The sequence below is a fragment of the Hyperoodon ampullatus genome (genome assembly GCF_949752795.1).
Source record: "Hyperoodon ampullatus genome assembly, chromosome: 4".
NCBI classification, from domain to species: domain Eukaryota; kingdom Metazoa; phylum Chordata; class Mammalia; order Artiodactyla; family Ziphiidae; genus Hyperoodon; species Hyperoodon ampullatus.
Window position 1 is genome coordinate 84,719,194 of NC_136917.1, and position 20,683 is coordinate 84,739,876.

Here is a 20,683-nt window from a genome sequence, read left to right on the forward strand (position 1 = left end):
AACATAAGCACTACTTCCCCTGCATGTTGATGACTTGTTATTTGGAAAGAGAATATTTTCACTTTTGGGAAATGAAAAAAGAAAGTTTGTAGTCAGACAGATGTGAGTTTCAGTCCTGACTTTATCACTTATCAATTTCTACAGTTGGTGTTCTTGAAAAAAATGGGGAAAATAATGCCTTAGAAAAACATGAAGGGTGATTGAGTGAGTTAAATTATACACAGTTTTGCATAGGACCAACCAATACATCAGGGATTCTCCATAAACACAATAAACAATAGTTTATTCCCTTGGAAATGATTTAAAAGGTGCTAACTGGATTTAATAAGAAAGACAGTGAGGCCATATGAGGAGTAAGAGTTGGACAAAAAGACACATCAGCTGCCTATTTGGGGAAGATCATTTACCTTGACTCCTTCTCAGTTTCTACATCTGTATAGTGGGGACAATGCTCTTCATCTGCTTGCCGCAAAGGGTTGACATAAAAGAGGAAGACACACTAGTGTCTGTGAAAGAACTTTTAAAACCACATGTACTGAATTTTTGCTCTCAGTAATGGTGGGGTAGACAAGCGTACAGGCAAGAACAATGAAAACAAGCTAATAAAATATATTTTAAAGTATATTTGAAGACATCTCAGAGTTACCAAGGAAGTTAAGGCTTTAGGAGCCAAGATCTAGAAGAGAAGAAAAATCCAGAAAAGCAAACCTGATACCTGATGCCTGTGCTTTCCCTTTAAAAGCATTTACTGATTCTAAATCAGTAGCTGATGGGCCATCTCACAGGGTAGAGGGAACAGAAGCTGGCATTTAGGGTCTGTCTGTCAAGGAAGGGGGGCCCTGGCAAAATCCCCTGGCTTAAATTGGGACCCTTAAAGAGCAAAACCCTATGAGTAACAGTTGACAAGAAATAGATTCACCCTCAGGAAGCTCAGCTTTGAATCAGTCCACTGCCTGATTAGATTAAAGTGATCTGTTCCTTACCTTAACTGCCTGCTGGAGCAAAATAAAATCTGCTCTTTTGGAAGGCAACAAGATTTAAAGCCTCATATTCTAAAACCTTTTATACATAATGTTTAGCATTTGAAAAAACATAACCTAGCAAGGAAAAACACAAGGAGAAAACAGAAAAGTAAAGACAATTAAAAATTCACAAGATCTTCTGATACTGGAGTTACACAAAAATCAGAAAAAAAAAACTTTAAAAAATTTAATTAGAAGACCAGAAGGACACTGCTAAATTAGTTGTCTAAAAATACAATCATTTTCTGGAAAAAAAATATTTGAAAATTTACTCTTTTTTTTTTACATCTTTATTGGAGTATAATTGCTTTACAATGGTGTGTTAGTTTCTGCTTTATAACAAAGTGAATCACTTATACATATACATATGTTCCCATATCTCCTCCCTCTTGCGTCTCCCTCCCTCCCACCCTCCCTATCCCACCCATCAGGTGGTCACAAAGCACCGAGCTGATCTCCCTGTGCTATGCGGCTGCTTCCCACTAGCTATCTATTTTACGTTTGGTAGTGTATATATGTCCATGCCACTCTCTCACTTTATCACAGCTTACCCTTCCCCCTCCCCATATCCTCAAGTCCATTCTCTAGTAGGTCTGTGTCTTTACTCCCGTCTTACCCCTAGGTCCTTCATGACATTTTTTTTCTTAAATTCCATATATATGTGTTAGAATACGGTATTTGTCTTTCTCTTTCTGACTACTTCACTCTGTATGACAGACTCTAGATCCATCCATCTCACTACAAATAACTCAATTTCGTTTCTTTTTATGGCTGAGTAATATTCCATTGTATATATGTACCACATCTTCTTTATCCATTCATTGGATGATGGATACTGAGGTTGTATCCATCTCCTGGCTATTGTAAATAGAGCTGCAATGAAGATTTTGGTACATGACTCTTTTTGAATTATGGTTTTCTCAGGGTATATGCCCAGTAGTGGGATTGCTGGGTCATATGGTAGTTCTATTTTTAGTTTTTTAAGGAACCTCCATACTGTTCTCCATAGTGGCTGTACCAATTCACATTCCGACCAGCAGTGCAAGAGTGTACCTTCTCCACAACATCTCCAGCATTTTTTTTAAATTTTTTTTTATTTTTTTGGTACACGGGCCTCTCACTGTTGTGGCCTCTCCCGTTGCGGAGCACAAGCTCCGGATGCGCAGGCTCAGCAGCCATGGCTCACGGGCCCAGCCGCTCCGCGGCATATGGGATCCTCCTGGACCGGGGCATGAACCCATGTCCCCTGCATCGGCAGGCGGACTCTCAACCACTGCGCCACCAGGGAAGCCCTCCAGCATTTATTGTTTCTAGATTTTTTGATGATGGCCATTCTGACTGGTGTGAGATGATATCTCATTGTAGTTTTGATTTGCATTTCTCTAATGATTAATGATGTTGAGCATTCTTTCATGTGTTTGTTGGCAATCTGTAGATCTTCTTTGGAGAAATGTCCATTTAGATCTTCTGCACATTTTTTGATTGGGTTCTTTGTTTTTTTGTTATTGAGCTGCAAGACCTGCTTGTAAATTTTGGAGATTAATCCTTTGCCAGTTGCTTCATTTGCAAATATTTTCTCCCATTCTGAGGGTTGTCTTTTGGTCTTGTTTGTGGTTTCTTTTGCAGTGCAAAAGCTTTTAAGTTTCATTAGGTCCCATGTGTTTATTTTTGTCTTTATTTCCATTTCTCTAGGAGGTGGGTCAAAAAGGATCTTGCTGTGATTTATGTCATAGAGTGTTCTGCCCATGTTTTCCTCTAAGAGTTTTATAGTGTCTGGCCTTACATTTAGGTCTTTAAACCATTTTGAGCTTATTTTTGCGTATGGTGTTAGGGAGTGATCTAATCTCATACTTTCACATGTACGTGTCCAGTTTTCCCAGCACCACTTATTGAAGAGGCTGTCCTTTCCCTATTGTACATTCCTGCCTCCTTTATCAAAGATAAGTTGACCATATGTGTGTGGGTTTATCTCTGGGCTTTCTATGCTGTTCCATTGATCTATCTTTCTGTTTTTGTGCCAGTACCATACTGTCTTGATTACTGTAGCTTTGTAGTATAGTCTGAAGTCTGGGAGCCTGATTCCTCAAGCTCTGTTTTTCGTTCTCAAGATGGCTTTGGCTACTCGGGGTCTTTTGTGTTTCCATACAAATTGTGAAATTTTTTGTTCTAGTTCTGTGAAAAATGCCAGTGGTAGTTTGATAGGGATTGCATTGAATCTGTAGATTGCTTTGGGTAATAGAGTCATTTTCACAATGTTGATTCTTCCAATCTAAGACCATGGTATATCTCTCCATCTATTTGTATCATCTTTAATTTCTTTCATCAGTGTCTTATAATTTTCTGCATACAGGTCTTTTGTCTCCTTAGGTAGGTTTATTCCTAGATATTTTATTCTTTTTGTTGCAATGGTAAATGGGAGTGTTTTCTTGATTTCACTTTCAGATTTTTCACCATTAGTGTATAGGAATGCCAGAAATTTCTGTGCATTAATTTTGTATCCTGCTACTTTACCAAATTCATTGATTAGCTCTAGTATTTTTCTGGTAGCATCTTTAGGATTCTCTATGTATAGTATCATGTCATCTGCCGTGACAGCTTTACTTCTTCTTTTCAGATTTGGATTCCTTTTATTTCCTTTTCTTCTCTGATTGCTGTTGTTAAAACTTCCAAAACCATGTTGAATAAGAGAGGTGAGAGTGGGCAACCTAGTCTTGTTCCTGATCTTAGTGGGAATGGTTTCAGTTTTTCACCATTGAGGACGACGCTGGCTGTGGGTTTGTCATATATGGCCTTTATTATGTTGAGGAAAGTTCCCTCTATGCTTACTTACTGCAGGGTTTTTATCATAAATGGGTGTTGAATTTTGTCAAAAGCTTTCTCTGCATCTATCGAGATGATCGTATGTTTTTTCTCCATCCATTTGTTAATACGGTGTATCATGTTGATTGATTTGCATATATTGAAGAATCCTTGCATTCCTGGGATAAACCCCACTTGATCATGGTGTATGATCCTTTTAATGTGCTGTTGGATTCTGTTTGCTAGTATTTTGTTGAGGATTTTTGCATCTATGTTCATCAGTGATATTGGCCTGTAGTTTTCTTTCTTTGTGACATCCTTGTCCGGTTTTGGTATCAGGGTGATGGTGGCCTCGTAGAATGAGTTTGGGAGTGTTCCTCCCTCTGCTATATTTTGGAAGAGCTTGAGAAGGATAGGTGTTAGCTCTTCTCTAAATGCTTGATAGAATTCGCCTGTGAAGCCATCTGGTCCTGGGCTTTTGTTTGTTGGAAGATTTTTAATCACACTTTCAATTTCAGTGCTTGTGATTGGTCTGTTCATATTTTCTATTTCTTCCTGATTCAGTCTTGGCAGGTTGTGCATTTCTAAGAATTTGTCCATTTCTTCCAGGTTGTCCATTTTATTGGCATAGAGTTACTTGTAGTAATCTCTCATGATCTTTTGTATTTCTGCAGTGTCAGTTGTTACCTCTCCTTTTTCATTTCTAATTCTATTGATTTGAGTCTTCTCCTTTCCTTGATGAGTCTGGCTAATGGTTTATCAATTTTGTTTATCTTCTCAAAGAACCAGCTTTTAGTTTTATTGATCTTTGCTATCGTTTCCTTCATTTCTTTTTCATTTATTTCTGATCTGATCTTTATGACTTCTTTCCTTCTGCTAAATTTGGGTTTTTTTTGTTCTTCTTTCTCTAATTGCTTTAGGTGCAAGGTTAGGTTGTTTATTCGAGATGTTTCCTGTTTCTTAAGTTAGGATTGTATTGCTATAGACTTCCCTCTTAGAACTGCTTTTGCTGCATCCCATAGGTTTTGGGTTGTTGTGTCTCCATTGTCATTTGTTTCTAGGTATTTTTTTATTTCCTCTTTGATTTCTTCAGTGATTACTTCGTTATTAATTAGTGTATTGTTTAGCCTCCATGTGTTTGTATTTTTTACAGATCTTTTCCTATAATTGATATCTAGTCTTATAGCATTGTGGTCAGAAAAGATACTTGATACAATTTCAATTTTCTTAAATTTACCAAGGCTTGATTTGTGACCCACGATATGATCTATCCCGGAGAATGTTCCATGAGCACTTGAGAAAAATGTGTATTCTGTTGTATTTGGATGGAATGTCCTATAAATATCAATTAAGTCCATCTTGTTTAATGTATCATTTAAATCCTGTGTTTCCTTATTTATTTTCATTTTGGATGATCTGTCCATTGGTGAAAGTGGGGTGTTAAAGTTCCCTACTATGATTGTGTTACTGTCGATTTCCCCTTTTATGGCTGTTAGTATTTGCCTTATGTATTGAGGTGCTCCTATGTTGGGTGCATAAATATTTACAACTGTTATATCTTCTTCTTGGATCGATCCCTTGATCCTTATGTAGTGTCCTTCTTTGTCTCTTCTAATAGTCTTTATTTTAAAGTCTATTTTGTCTGATATGAGAATTGCTACTCCAACTTTCTTTTGGTTTCCTTTTGCATGGAATATCTTTTTCCATCCCCTCACTTTCAGTCTGTATGTGTCTCTAGGTCTGAAGTGGGTCTCTTGTAGACAGCATATATATGGGTCTTGTTTTTGTATCCATTCAGCCAATCTGTGTCTTTTGGTGGGAGCATTTAATCCATTTACATTTAAGGTAATTATCGATATGTATGTTCCTATTCCCATTTCCTTAATTGTTTTGGGTTTGTTATTGTAGGTCTTTTCCTTCTCCTGTGTTTCTTGCCTAGAGAAGTTCCTTTAGCATTTGTTGTAAAGATGGTTTGGTGGTGCTGAACTCTCTCAGCTTTTGCTTGTCTGTAAACGTTTTAATTTCTCCATAAAAACTGAATGAGATCCTTGCTGGGTAGAGTAATCTTGGTTGCAGGTTTTTCTCCTTCATCACTTTAAATATGTGCTGCCAGTCCCTTCTGGCTTGCAAGTTTTCTGCTGAAAGATCAGCTGTTAACATTATGTGGATTCCCTTGTGTGTTATTTGTTGTTTTTCCCTTGTTGCTTTTAAAATGTTTTCTTTGTATTTAATTTTTGACAGTTTGAGGAACATGTGTCTTGGCGTGTTTCTCCTTGGATTTATCCTGCATGGGACTCTCTGTGCTTCCTGGACTTGATTAACTATTTCCTTTCCCATATTAGGGAAGTTTTCAACTATAATCTCTTCAAATATTTTCTCAGTCCCTTTCTTTTTCTCTTCTTCTTCTGGGACCCCTATAACGTGAATGTTGGTGTTTTTAGTGTTGTCCCAGAGGTCTCTGAGACTGTCCTCAGTTCCTTTCATTCTTTTTTCTTTCCTCTGCTCTGCAGTAGTTATTTCCACTATTTTATCTTCCACGTCACTTATCCGTTCTTCTGCCTCAGTTATTCTGCTATTGATCCCATCTAGAGTATTTTAAATTTCATTTATTGTGTTGTTCATCATTGCTTGTTTCATCTGTAGTTCTTCTAGGTCCTTGTTAAATGTTTCTTGCATTTTGTCTATTCTATTTCCAAGATTTTGGATCATCTTTACTATCATTATTCTGAATTCTTTTTCAGGTAGACTGCCTATTTCCTCTCCATTTGTTAGGTCTGGTGGGTTTTTATCTTGCTCCTTCATCTGCTGTGTGTTTTTCTGTCTTCTCATTTTGCTTATCTTACTCTGTTTGGGGTCTCCTTTTTGCAGGCTGCAGGTTCGTAGTTCCCGTTGTTTTTGGTGTCTGTCCCCAGTGGCTAAAGCTGGTTCAGTGGGTTGTGTTGGCTTCCTGGTGGAGGGGACTAGTGCCTGTGTTCTGGTGGATAAGGCTGGATCTTGTCTTTCTGGTGGGCAGGTCCACATCTGGTGGTGTGTTTTGGGGTGTCTGTGGACTTATTATGCTTTTTGGCAGCCTCTCTGTTAATGGGTGGGGTTGTGTTCCTGTCTTGCTAGTTGTTTGACATAGGGTGTCCAGCACTGTAGCTTGCTGGTCGTTGAGTGAAGCTGTGTGCTGGTGTTGAGATGGAGATCTCTAGGAGATTTTAGCCATTTGATATTATGTGGAGCTGGGAGGTCTCTTGTGGACCAGTGTCCTGAAGTTGGCTCTCCCACCTCAGAGGCACAGCCATGACTCCTGGCTGCAGCACCAAGAGCCTTTCATCCACACAGCTCAGAATAAAAGGGAGAAAAAGTAGAAAGAAAGAAAGAAAGAAAGAAAGAAAGAAAGAAAGAAAGAAAGAAAGAAAGAAAGAAAGAAAGAGAAAGAAAGAGGATAAAATAAAAGATAAAATAAATTAAAGTTATTAAAATAAAAAATAATTATTAAGAAAAGCAATTAAAAAAAAACGGATGGATAGAACCCTAGGACAAAGGGTGAAAGTAAAGCTATACAGACAAAATCTCACATGGAAGCATACACATACACACTCACAAAAAGATTAAAAGGGGAACGAATAATAAATCTTGCTCTCAAAGTCCACCTCCTCAATTTGGGATGATTCGTTGTCTATTCATGTATTCCACAGACGCAGGGTACATCAAGTTGATTGTGGAGATTTAATCCGCTGCTCCTGAGGCTGCTGGGAGAGATTTCCCTTTCTCTTCTTTGTTCGCACAGCTCCCAGGGCTCAGCTTTGGATTTGGCCCCGCCTGTGCGTATAGGTCGCCTGAGGGCGTCTGTTCTTCGCTCAGACAGGACGGGGTTAAAGGAGCCGCTGATTCAGGGGCTCTGGCTCACTCAGGCCGGGGGAAGGGAGGGGTGTGGATGCGGGGCGAGCCTGCGGCGGCAGAGGCCGGCGGGATATTGCACCAGCCTGAGGCGCGCCGTGCGTTCTCCCAGGGAAGTTGTCCCTGGATCCCGGGACCCCGGCAGTGGCTGGCTGCACAGGCTCCCAGAAGGGGGGCGTGGACAGTGACCTGCGCTCGCACACAGGTTTGTTGGTGGTGGCGGCAGGAGCAGCCTTAGCGTCTCATGCCTGTCTCTGGGGTCCGCACTGTTAGCCGCGGCTGGCGCCCGTCTCTGGAGCTCCTTTAAGCAGTGCTCTGAATCCCCTCTCCTCGCACACCAGGAAACAAAGAGGCAAGAAAAAGTCTCTTGCCTCTTCGGCAGGTCCAAACTTTTCCCCGGAGTCCCTCCGGGCTAGCCGTGGTGCACTAACCCCCTGCAGGGTGTGTTCACGCAGCCAACCCCAGTCCTCACCCTGCGCTCCTACCGAAGCCCGAGCCTTAGCTCCCAACCCCGCTTGCCCCGGCGGGTGAGCAGACAAGCCTCTCGGGCTGGTGAGTGCTGGTCGGCACCAATCCTCTGTGCGGGAATCTCTCCGTTTTGCCCTCCGCACCCCTGTTGCTGTGCTCTCCTCCGCGGCTCCGAAGCTTTCCCCCTCCGCCACCCGCAGTCTCCGCCCGCGAAGGGGCTTCCTAGTGTGTGGAAACCTTTCCTCCTTCACAGCTCCCTCCCACTGGTGCAGGTCCCGTCCCTATTCTTTTGTCTCTGTTTATTCTTTTTTCTTTTGCCCTACCCACGTACGTGGGGAGTTTCTTGCCTTTTGGGAGGTCTGAGGTCTTCTGCCAGCGTTCAGTAGGTGTTCTGTAGGAGTTGTTCCACGTGTAGATGTATTTCTGGTGTATCTGTGGGGAGGAAGATGATCTCCACGTCTTACTCTTCCGCCATCTTCCCCCTCTCCTGAAAATTTACTCTTAAACAACCTCAGAACTTGTCCACTTAAAAAGCCCACAATTACAAGAATTGTGACTAGATTGAGAAAGATGGAACAGAAAATTTTCTGGAGGTTTTTCCATGATATCGTAATTTTGTGGAAATATTTTGGGGGGATTTTCTTGGACACAAAATATCACTGATTTTAATCCCCAAAATTGTAATCCATTGTCCTATGCAATTTACTATCCATACTCTACATGAAGCAGCAGATTCCACTTGGATTTAGCATGTTTTGGTTTTTAGGAGCACCATAGAACAGATCTTTTGTTAATAAAATACAACCATTTTGACTATAGTGGACTAACATAATTATCGCTTCATCAGTTGCTCCATTTGTTCATTCATTAGATACTATTAGAGTCATCATTAGACCAGAAATGAATTTCTATCATTACAATTAAATATGTTTGGTTTTTGACCTAAGTACAGGAAAAAGAGACCATATTTTGATTTTTAACTCTCAAGAAAGAAAGCAATAAATGGATAATAATGCAGGATATAGTTTCAGTTTGATACAAATTTAAAGATAACTGTAGAATTAAGTAACTTAATGGCAACAGATATGTGGACAACAACATTCAGGGGGAAAAAAGTCTATTACCTACGACCACTAAGAATTTATAGAGTAGTTGAGTGCTCTACTGGCTGTCTGCCATTCTTTAGATGTCCTCTGTTAAATCCAAATATTTCATCCATTTATCACTGTAAATGAAATTTATCTACAGCATTTAGTTTTTCACTCTTATCTATAGCTGAATTAACTCTATTCCATCAAAATCAACTAGACTGCAAGATGAGAGAACCAGAAAGCCTGGGGAGAAGGGAAGGAAAGAGACTCCTGATTCCAAAATGATTCAAACAGAGGTTAGACGATAAATAGTAAGTGCCATTGGTAGATGACAACTTCATTGTGAAATTCCTGTCCTGCAATTATTTACAAAGAACAGGAGATTTTTCTCTGTTAGACCATAATTAGCAGAGAAATATGTAAGTCTTCCTTAGGAAGATCTCACGACTCCAAACCAGCAGGATCTAACTATAATTTGACTGTGTTAATGTACCTAAAGAAGGAATATGTCCATGAAAGAGTCAGCTAAAAAGTTGTTGAAAAAGGACCAATTATTGGCAAATTTAGGCAACATTCAAATAAACTAGTCCAGAAGAGTCTTGACTAAGCATATGGGATCATGACAGTTTTAGGATAAGGCTATCCTTATAGTGGATCAGAGTGTCTCAGCTTCCTTAGGATCATAGTACAGCTTCAAATTTGTTCTGAGGTTCAGAGAAGTTAAGCAAACCTCTATGTTAGTTGTTTGTTCCTTAAGTTAAGATTTAAAACCATGAGTCCAACTGACTATGAGCCAAATACCACAAGAAGTATCAATATATGTCTAGGCTACCTATGCTTACTTCCCTCAGGTGATTCATTTATTTGTAAAGAATGAATATAGTTTAAATGCTACAATTTAAAAAATCTGATAAATTCACATAACTTGCTCTAAGGAAACTTTAATATACATCTGAACAAAATGTTGAAGATACATATGTAGCTCCAATCAAGGCCATTTTGCTCCTTCCTATCTGAAGATCCAAATCTGCACTGGGTAACATTAAAAGCAGACAGGAACTTTGAAAACCAAATACGAAGACTTTTGGAAGCTCTTAAAGAGGCAGTAAATTTAACTGGGTAGAGTAGAGGTGGGGAGGAAGGGGAGGCATGCTCTTCTCCTAACACATTCTAAACCCTTAGGTATCTTTCTCCTCAGAGTCCATTCATTGTAGCAGTTGCTCACTCACCCATTCATGCAGCAAATATTTATTGAGAATTTACTGTGCTCCAGGCACTCATGCTACATTAGCAGTTCATCAACCTCTCTTCTGTCTTCTGTCTTCAGTCCACTTCTCTCTTAACCCTTTCTTCAACCAACAAGACCTTTACACCACAGAAACTTCAGTTTCTTACCATTTCTGATATATACCTACTCAGTCTCTTTGTCTTCTTCCAATTCCATTCTTGCTTAATTACCCTGTTCAGCACAGCAAAGAGCTCCCAAGAGCCCGTCAGGGCAAAGAGGGAATTCGGAGAAGATGAGGAGGGTAGGAAAGCTATGGAAGCTTAAAGTGTGTGTCTCTTGTACAAATAGTGCGCCTATATTATGCTCTACCGGATTTCCAGAAATACTCCCTGCCATCCTCAAACCTCTGCCTTGCGTGATGAACATATGAACAGACAACTAAAATTGGCTATAATTGGATATAACAGAACATGTTTTTCTCTGCAACTTGGAACTCTTTACACAGCCTAACAAAGAAAGTAGGCCTAGAAACAATCATTTGGAGAGAATTGATTTTTATGGCTTTTGGATCATAATAAAGAATACTATTATAAATACATGTTTAACTTTCTATAATTCTCATTGAACATTTTCTCACAAAATATTCTCATAAATCTTACTGTTTAGTTTAGATTTAGTATGACTTTAGAAATTCTGCTTTTTATCTAGAAGTAAATGTTTTCAGAAGTAAATAGTACAATGTTTCTATTTTTGTTCACTAAGCATCCTAAATTTTAGTCTACCCACATCTTATCAAATATCACTTTCTTTCCATTCTATACTCCTTTTAAGATTTATTTTAGTAGAAGTTATCAACTGGTATAATATGTCATTATGAAAAATTTCAGGAGAAATTTCCTTTTGGTTATTTTTAGTGACTGGAAGCAAAACCTTACTGTGGTCACATTGCCAGGACCTACTCACCTGTCAAACAGCTCTCCTCCTGTGACGAGTTCTAGGACCAGACTGATTTCTGTAGGGGTTTCAAATATCTCTTTAAGTTTTATCTGGGAAAAGATATTAAAAAAATCACAAATTCTTTATTTTCAACTTTCTAGGAAATAGTTAAAATTATGGCTACAACAGCACTCTCTGTAACAGCAATATGTTGAATCATGGTTAAAAAAGCTTCCTTATTCTAGTACCAGGCAATCATTTGTCACTCTCTGGTTGTTTTTATCAGTTACCTCATTTCTTCAAAGGTCCTTTTGAGTTTTTATATTTTTCATCTTGATAGTTGAAAGATACCTGCCCTAGAAATGCTTAAATTTTGCCAAATCATCCCAATTTCTGCATTTCAACAGAATTAAAAAAAAAAACAAAAAAAAACAGAAGCAAACAAAACTTCCTAAACCATTTGAAAGCATCATGGTTGGTAGAGATGCAAATGCCTCTTTCTCCTAGAAAGGGACTTCAATTAGGGGTCTGAGACAGAACAGGACCAGGTTAAAGTCTGTCTGTAGGGAAAGGGAATCCCTTAACAGCTAAAAAGTTGCTGGTAGATGAAAGGATACTCAGAAAAGTAACAGTGATAGTGATTTGATTGACCATAACAGGGTTTTCATCACATTCAGATAATCTATCCAATTTTGGATATTTTCCTTCTGAGAATCTAGTGACCAGGACTGATCTATATTTGAGGAAAATTCCATATTGACTTCTCTTTGAAAGAAATAAAACGGATAATGTAAAAGTGGTGATTATATATGGTAAATGTTGTTAATTGCTTACCCAAAGCCCTTCTCCCCCTACTTTACTGCAAACAGAACCCTGATTTGTTTAGGGAAGCAAGGTACCTGGCCTTAAATTATGGATTATGTTTGGTCTAAGCCACTTATGATAACCCTACTCCCTAATTTTCCAGTCTCCATGCAGTTTAGGGTGATCTTGTGACCAGATCTTGTGGCCACAAACTGAAGAGAATTCTACTGCAGCTGGAAATTCTGGAAAAAGCCTTTACACTTCTCATCAGACTCTGCTCGTTAGCCTTTCCACTACTTTCTGTCTTGAATATAGACCTGAAGACTTGTGAACACTGTGGAGCAGCCATTTTAGGACCATGAGGGAAAAGCATGAAGGTGAAAGCCAGTGCACTGAAGATGGGCGAACCAATGGATGGAAGGTGTCTGGGTCCTGGATGGCATCACTGAGGAAATGAACGAGTGTTAACAACTGCCTGCCTTCTGATTTCTTACAACATAAGAAAAATATTTGTTTAGACCACCATATTCAAGTTTTCTGTTATTTACAGCTGAGTGCATTGCTAACTAATATACAAGTTTTAAGCACTTTGCCTTGAGCCTAAGCATTGCAGGTCATCCTTGGGAACACCACAACTTTCTCAGAGAAATGAGTGAAATATTTTCCATAAGTGACTCAATTTATAGAAACAAGTTATGGCCTGGAAAATGATTTTCTTCTTTTCACTTCATTGGCTCAGGAAAGCTTTTCCCCAGCCCTTCTTTCCCTCAGTGCCTTTGTCTGGACATAGCCTAGAGCAGAGCTTGGGAGGACGTTTTATTTTCGCCATTCAAGTACATTATTTATTTGAATCTTCACATTGACTCTGAAGCAAATACTCTCTCATAGGAGAGTGAAATGACTATGGAAAGCAATGCATTTTCTTCACAGGCATTTTCAGCAATGGCATATTAGTAAGATAGGCCCACAAAAGGAAAAAAGCCAGTGTCTTATTAGAGTGAAAAAAACTCTCCAATTTTAGTTATCCTCTTATGCATGAAAACATCAATGGTATATATTGCTGATCTGCCCATTTTGAAACTCTTTCAAGGGATATTATTCTTAAGATTTATTCAGTTAAAAATAATTGAAAAACGGGATCAGATAAGGACAAGAGCTAGGCTAAGGTGGCTACTTACTGGAGGTGGAAGAATCCCTTTCTCATCATCAGAATGGACAGTAAAGAACAAAAATCTCATCCTATAACATTGGAGATTATTTGAAATAACAGGCTAAAAACCACTTACAATGTTTGGATGTGAGAGGCGAAGAAGAACTCCTATCTCAGTCCTTACGATTTTTTTGTCCACCTAAAAGGCAAAATGAGAGAAACTGAAAGATACTCCCACCTTAGAAATATCTTCATTGTAGCAGAGAGTCAGAAACAGCAATAACCACCTGGTTGAATCAGGTCAATGGCAGAGGTTAATTTCTAAGTGTTGCCTTCCTCCCTTTTTTGTCCAGCTGCATGTCTTTCCTCTCTGTTTCAGACATAAAGAGAACTAGTTACAAATATGGGTCACAACTTGTCAGACCGCTTGTGTGGCCACTTTGCCATCAAAAATTATCGCTATCACCACTAAGGCACAACTATTTCAACCTATTTCTCCTCCTTCTCTTCCTTTCTTTTTTGGATCCTTGACCCAAACCCATTGGAGCTGTCAATCACTTTGCCTGCCTTTTTCCCACAGAAGTGAGCACATAACCCAGCCTAACCAATCAGAGTACTCTCTTCTCTGGCCAAAGTGACTTGAGTCAGGGATATCCACCAGATCCAAGTCATTACAATATGGGTCCTCCCCCCAAATTTTGCTCAAATAATCAAGAAAGAGGTGTTCTCTTTTCCTCTGAAATTGTGAGAGCAAGAGTATAGAGTCTGCCACTACTAGGGACCATTTTTGATACCATATGGAGATCACTTCACTGAAAATGGAGCCAACACAGAAAAAACATTGCTAGAGATGAAGAATGAGTACTGCTGACCATGTAATCCACTGGATTCAGTTATGCATAAGCTAGTTTGCCCTTTGAGCTATCTTATTATGTGAGCTACTGAATTTCCTTTTCTACTTAAGTTATCTGGAGTTGCTTGATGCTATCAGTGATGTAAGCTGAAGGAAAATAAAGGGGTTTAAGGAAATGATAACTCGATATGAAAGCCTGGAGTAGAGATTTGGATAAAGCAGTTCCTCAGATCTATGTGTTTTCTGGGAGGGAAGAGGATCTACAACATTCATCATATTCTCCAAATGTCTGAGGCAGAGGAAAGTCTAAAAATCTGATCTATTTAAACAAGAGAAAATGTGTTCCATGGAACTGGGGAGTCAAGGATCTCTCTTGAATGTATATGTAATGAATGTATAGTACATAGTAAGGGTCTAATGTAGTTTTTAATGTGCTCAGCCTCATGTTAAACAATGCTGGGCATATGAAAAAACAATCAAAATATCATCTTTTTCAGAGGAAGATTAAAATCTAATTTTGGGCATAAGACTCCTCTAGAAGATCCCATAAGAAGATAGAAAAACATAAGTTGTAAACAAGTTTTGTTTTAAAAATTCCATTGTTCAGTACAAGATCATTTTTCTGTGAGTCAAAATACAGCTATCATTCAAATAGTGGGCTAACTCTAAAAGACTTTGAAATTATTAGCAATTAAAAGTCATGCTATTGGACTTCCCAGGTGGCGCAGTAGTTAAGAATCCACCTGCCAATGCAGAGGACATGGGTTCGATCCCTGGTCCAGTAAGATCCCACAAGTCGAGTAGCAACTAAGCCCAGGTGCCACAACTACTGAGCCCGCATGCCACAACTACTGAAGCCTGCATGCCGAGAGCCTGTGCTCCGCAACAAGAGAAGCCACCGCAATGAGAAGCCCCCGCACTGCAACGAAGAGTAGTCCCTGCTCACCACAACTAGAGAAAGCCCGTGCGCAGCAATGAAGACCCAATGCAGCCATAAATAAATAAATAAATAAATAAATTTATTAAAAAACCAAAAACGTCACACTATGGTTAATATAAAATGAAGAAAGACTTGTTAAAGTGCGCACAGGTGATGCTAGTGTGATATGTGGGCTGCTGATGGCCACTCAGTGATATCAGACAGCCCAACACATGGGATATTGACAGCATGGTCTGTGGGTAATGTAGTATTAGAGGAAAACGCTATAAAAGTTCTTTTATCTAGTTAAAAATCACATATTTCATGGATATTTACTATTGAGCAAGAGTCATTCTACTTGTATCAAAAGGGAGAGCTCTGAGAAAGAGGGGCATTGCTAAAACAGGCAGATGACACTGACAGATCTCTTCCAAAGCGTTCTTGGCTCACACTCCATTTCACTTCTGTAGATGCTGTTGAGGAAAATTTGGATATAGATGATAATTTTAAAATTATTTAAAAATTTTAAAAATTTTTTCTAGCTTTGCTGAGGTATAATTGGTATACAAAAAACCACATGTAATTAATGTATACAATGTGGTGAGTTTGGACACGTGTATAGATTCATGTTACCATCACCACAATCAAGGTAATAAACATATCCATCACCTCCAAAAGTTTCTTGTGTCCTTTTGTTGTGTGTGTGTATGTGGGGGGTGTGTGTGTGGGGGGGAATAAGCACACTTAATGTGAAATCTACCCTCAACAAATTTTTAAGTGAACAATACCTTATTGTTAACTCTAGGCATTATGTTGTACAGTAGATTTCTGGAACTTACTCATTCTGTATGACTGTAACGTGATACCCATTGAACAACTCTCCATCTCCCCCTCCACCTATCCCTTAGGAAGCACAATCCTACTCTCTACTTGTATGAGTCTGACTATTTTAGATGCCTCATATAAGAAGAATCATTCAGTGAATACAGATTTTTTTTAAACGTTTTTATTGGAGTGTAATTGCTTTACAATGGTGGGTTAATTTCTGCTTTATAACAAAGTGAATCAGCTATACATATACATATATCCCCATATCTCTTCCCTCTTGTGTCTCCCTCCCTCCCACCCTCCCTATCTCACCCCTGTAGGTGGTCACAAAACACTGAGCTGATCCCCCTGTGCTATGCGGCTGCTTCCCACTAGCTATCTATTTTATATTTGGTAGTGTATATATGTCCATGCCACTCTCTCACTTTGTCCCAGCTCACCCTTCTCCCTCCCCATATCCTCAAGTCCATTCTCTAGTAGGTCTGCATCTTTATTCCCGTCTTGCCCCTAGGTTCTTCATGACCTTTTTTTTTTTTTTTTTTAGATTCCATATATATGTGTTAGCATACAGTATTTGTTTTTCTCTTTCTGACTTACTTCACTCTGTATGACAGACTCTAGGTCCATCCACCTCACTACAAATAACTCAATTTCATTTCTTTTTATGGCTCAGTAATATTCCATTGTATATATGTGCCCCATCTTCTTTATCCATTCATTTGTCGATGGACACTTAGGTTGCTTCCACATCCTGGCTAGTATAAACAGAGCTGCAATGAACATTGTGATACATGACTCTTTTTGAATTATGGTTTTCTCAGGGTATATGCCCAGTAGTGGGATTGCTGGGTCATATGGTAGTTCTATTTGTAGTTTTTTAAGGAACCTCCATACTGTTCTCCATAGTGGCTGCACCAATTTACATTCCCACCAATAGTGCAAGGGGGTTCCCTTTTCTCCACACCCCCTCTGGCATTTATTGTTTGTAGATTTTTTGATAATGGCCATTCTGACTGGTGTGAGATTATAGCTCAATGTAGTTTTGATTTGCATTTCTCTAATGATTAATGATGTTGAGCATTCTTTCATGTGTTTGTTGGCAATCTGTATATTTTCTTTGGAGAACTGTCTATTTAGGTCTTCTGCACATTTTTGGATTGGTCTCTTTGTTTTTTTTATATTGAGCTGCATGAGCTGCTTGTATGTTTTGGAGATTAATCCTTTGTCAGTTGGTTCATTTGCAAATATTTTCTCCCATTCTGAGGGTTGTCTTTTGGTCTTGCTTATGGTTTCCTTTGCTGTGCAAAAGCTTTGAAGTTTCATTAGGTCCCATTTGTTTATCTTTGTTTTTATTTCCATTTCTCTAGGAGGTGGGTCCAAAAGGATCTTGCTGTGATTTATGTCATAGAGTGTTCTGCCTATGTTTTCCTCTAAGAGTTTTATAGTGTCTGGTCTTACATTTAGGTCTTTAATCCATTTTGAGTTTATTTTTGTGTATGGTGTTAGGGAGTGTTACATGTAGCTGTCCAGTTTTCCCAGCACCACTTATTGAAGAGGCTGTCTTTTCTCCATTGTATATTCTTGCCTCCTTTGTCAAAGATAAGGTGACCATATATGCATGGGTTTATCTCTGAGCTTTCTATCCTGTTCCATTGATCTATATTTGTTTTTGTGCCAGTACCATACTGTCTTGATTACTGTAGCTTTGTAGTACAGTCGGAAGTCAGGGAGCCTGATTCCTCCAGCTCTGCTTTTCTTCCTCAAGATTGCTTTGGCTATTCGGGGTCTTTTGTGTTTCCATACAAATTAGTGAATACAGATTATTTTTTATCACAATCTTCTCTTCCACAGGACAATAAGGATTTACTCACTAATACAAAATAAATATATTTTTCATTACTGCATGATGGTTAAAAAAATTTTAAGGACATGGGTGTCTCTAAATTAAGATTTGTTAATATTCAAACCTATTTTTCTCACTACACATTTAGCGTTTATGTAATATAAGGTTTTTCCCCTTGTTTTTGTATGTTTTTGATCCATATAAAATAAGTGTCAGAGAGATCCTTTAATTTTTTCATATGACATAGTAAACAAAAACTTTTTAATATAAATATGAATTTTAAGCAAATTTATTTTTTATCATGTTATGTCACACATTAAACATTGGGATGCCTTCAAAAACTAGTCCTTTGAAAGTTATCTAAATTCTGGAAATATTCATAACATACTAGATTATTTGGACTAGCAATCTTCTAATGTAGTTATTTATTTTTAATTCAGAATTAATTTTTCTTTAAAGGTAATTTTGAAAAGGGTAATTGTTTTCCCACTATACTCCAGATCAGTGGTTCTCAAAGTGTGATCAGAGGACCCTTCTGGGTCCCTAAGACTCACTCAGGGTATGTATGAGGTTCTCCCTTTTCCAACTGCACATCTGGGTAAGGCTAGATTTTTTCCTATACTTGAAAGAAAACAATGTATTGAATGCAGAAGCAGATGAGAATCCAACTGTCTTCTATTAAGCCAGATAATAAAGAGATTTACAAAACAATGCCACTCTTCTAAGTATTTTTTTATTTTGGAAAATATAATTACTTTTCACTAAGAATGTTATTTATGTTAAAATATACTGGGTTTATTACTGTTATAGTTTTAATTAATTAATAAATACTTAAAAATTCTTTAATCTCTATTACAGCAGTCCCCAACCTTTTTGGCACCAGGGACTGGATTCGTGGAAGAAAATTTTTCCATGGATGTGGGAGTGGGGAAGCGGCAGATGGTTCAGGCGGTAATGCGAGTGATGGGAAGCAGCACGTGAAACTTGTCTCGCTCACCCGCCGCTCACCTCCTGCTGTGCGGCCCCATTCCTAACAGGCCGCAGACAGGTACTGGTCTGTGGCCGTGGGGTTGGGGGCCCCTGCTCTATTATATCGAGATTCTTTCATCTCTAATATAGTAAATGTGTATAGCTATTTGGGATTCTCAGTAAGTTGGAGAGTAAAAAGGGCTCCTGAAGCTCAAAAGTTTCGGAACCACTACTCCAGAAAACTTAACATTATACATTTGAAAACAGAAAATAGAAAGAAAAGAACAAAACTGTAGTGATAATTTAAATGAAAGAAAAATGTGAACGCAGTTTCCTTCCTGCTCTGAATGCTGGAGCCCAGGTTGAATGTAGGTCATGACTTAAGTGGAGTCTGAGAAGAATTGAAGAAGAAGGAAGTTAGAGAAAAATGGGGTATTAAAAACCATCAGTCCACAGAGAGTAAACTGAGTGACAAAATCTGGACTAGAAGCCAAAGTAATGACAACCAAGGAAACCAGCAGGGGATAAAGTTGAGAGGGAGAAGTGGACAAAAAAGCAGGCAGATAAATGACTGAGAAGCCAAGGACAAGACAAGGCTGAGGTCAGAAAATCCTTCCCGGAGAGATTAGCTGAGAATCATTTGTCATCTTTTTGAAACAAAGTCTAGGGGTTCCTAGGCAGCCGGACTTTGGGGGTGGTTCCTCCAAAGGTGTCATGTCTTTGAGGTCACACTGGTGTGTGTCTTGACAGCTATTTCATCTGATATCTTCTCAATATTTCTCTAGTTCCAGGAGCTATTGTTTCCTTCCTACTCCTGACTTCCCCTTCCAAATACCTGGGTAGGTCAGGATAGGGTCTGAGCACTGGCACTGCCATTCAGAATAAGTGTTGTTTTCCTAGAAAATAACTGTTAAGCAAGCCACAAGAGTCAATGGGCAGCTACCTGAACAGTCATTATTGCCACTTGAAATTAGCTTCAAGAGCTACTATAATTAGCATCTTCAGAAGCATGAACAGATGGCTTTAACAAATCAACATTACAACAATACTGAAATCCATAAAACACACCTTCACTATGTACAAAATAACTTGAAGAATGGTAGTTTTTAATTACTAACAATTTTCAGTTATAAAAATACACATTACTAACATTCTAACTTAGGTTTCCCAGAAAACTAATGTAAGGCGAGGATTAACATTCAGGTGTTTTATTTGGAATGTGCAAACCCAATGCAGTGAGAATGAGGAAAAAGGGAAGTGCAGCAAGGTAAGAGGTGACACAGTACAGTAAGCCCACTGGCTACACTGAGCTGTAAAGACATAGCAGGTCACATGGGTAGTTGTATCCAACTGGCACACAGTACTTCCCCAGAGGAGCTATACAAGGTCACCATGCCTTGAAGAAGTTCATGGGAAGGCAGAAAGAGAGGCAATTTACCTGCCCAGGAACCTCCTCCTGTTTCCCACTGGTGAATTTTGGCCCCGTGGTGTTAAGTTTTTCATACCTCTGGGCTGCATATGTAGTCTTTTTGGCAGTCACTTGTAATGCCATATCGCTCTTCATCAGATATCATATCTCATTCAAATCTAGAAGTGGTGGAAGAGCCAGAAACTTAAGGGGTGTGTCTGGGTTGGCCTAGTTGCATGAATTGGCCAGCAGGCAATCCAGCCCTCCCTGGTCTGGAAGACAGGCAGGTGGAAGGAATCTAAGAAGGCCCATAAGAGTTCTGTCCAATCACGGTTCACTCTTGAGTTTTTAACTGTCACAGGAAAACCAGATCAACAGCAGTGGGACCACAGTTCTGCTTTTCTAATTTACTGTATTTTACTGCCCATCAGAAAGAGCTTTGTCTCCCACTTACATTCCTTGTGCCATTGTTCTAGTTGC

The 20,683-nt window shown here is 39.0% G+C and overlaps 1 protein-coding gene across 1 annotated transcript in view; it reads right to left on the bottom strand.

Moving 5' to 3' along the window:
* CAMK4 (calcium/calmodulin dependent protein kinase IV) overlaps nucleotides 1–20,683 on the bottom strand; it is a gene marked incomplete at its 3' end in the record, with an annotated part of 222,803 nt that overhangs the window by 73,399 nt on the left and 128,721 nt on the right. Inside the window, exons 3-4 of the mRNA XM_079703277.1 lie at nucleotides 13,520–13,582; nucleotides 11,457–11,539 (exon numbers count right to left, since the gene is read on the bottom strand). Coding sequence (XP_079559403.1) covers nucleotides 11,457–11,539; nucleotides 13,520–13,582 — 146 coding nt within the window. The remainder of the gene's footprint in view (nucleotides 1–11,456; nucleotides 11,540–13,519; nucleotides 13,583–20,683) is intronic.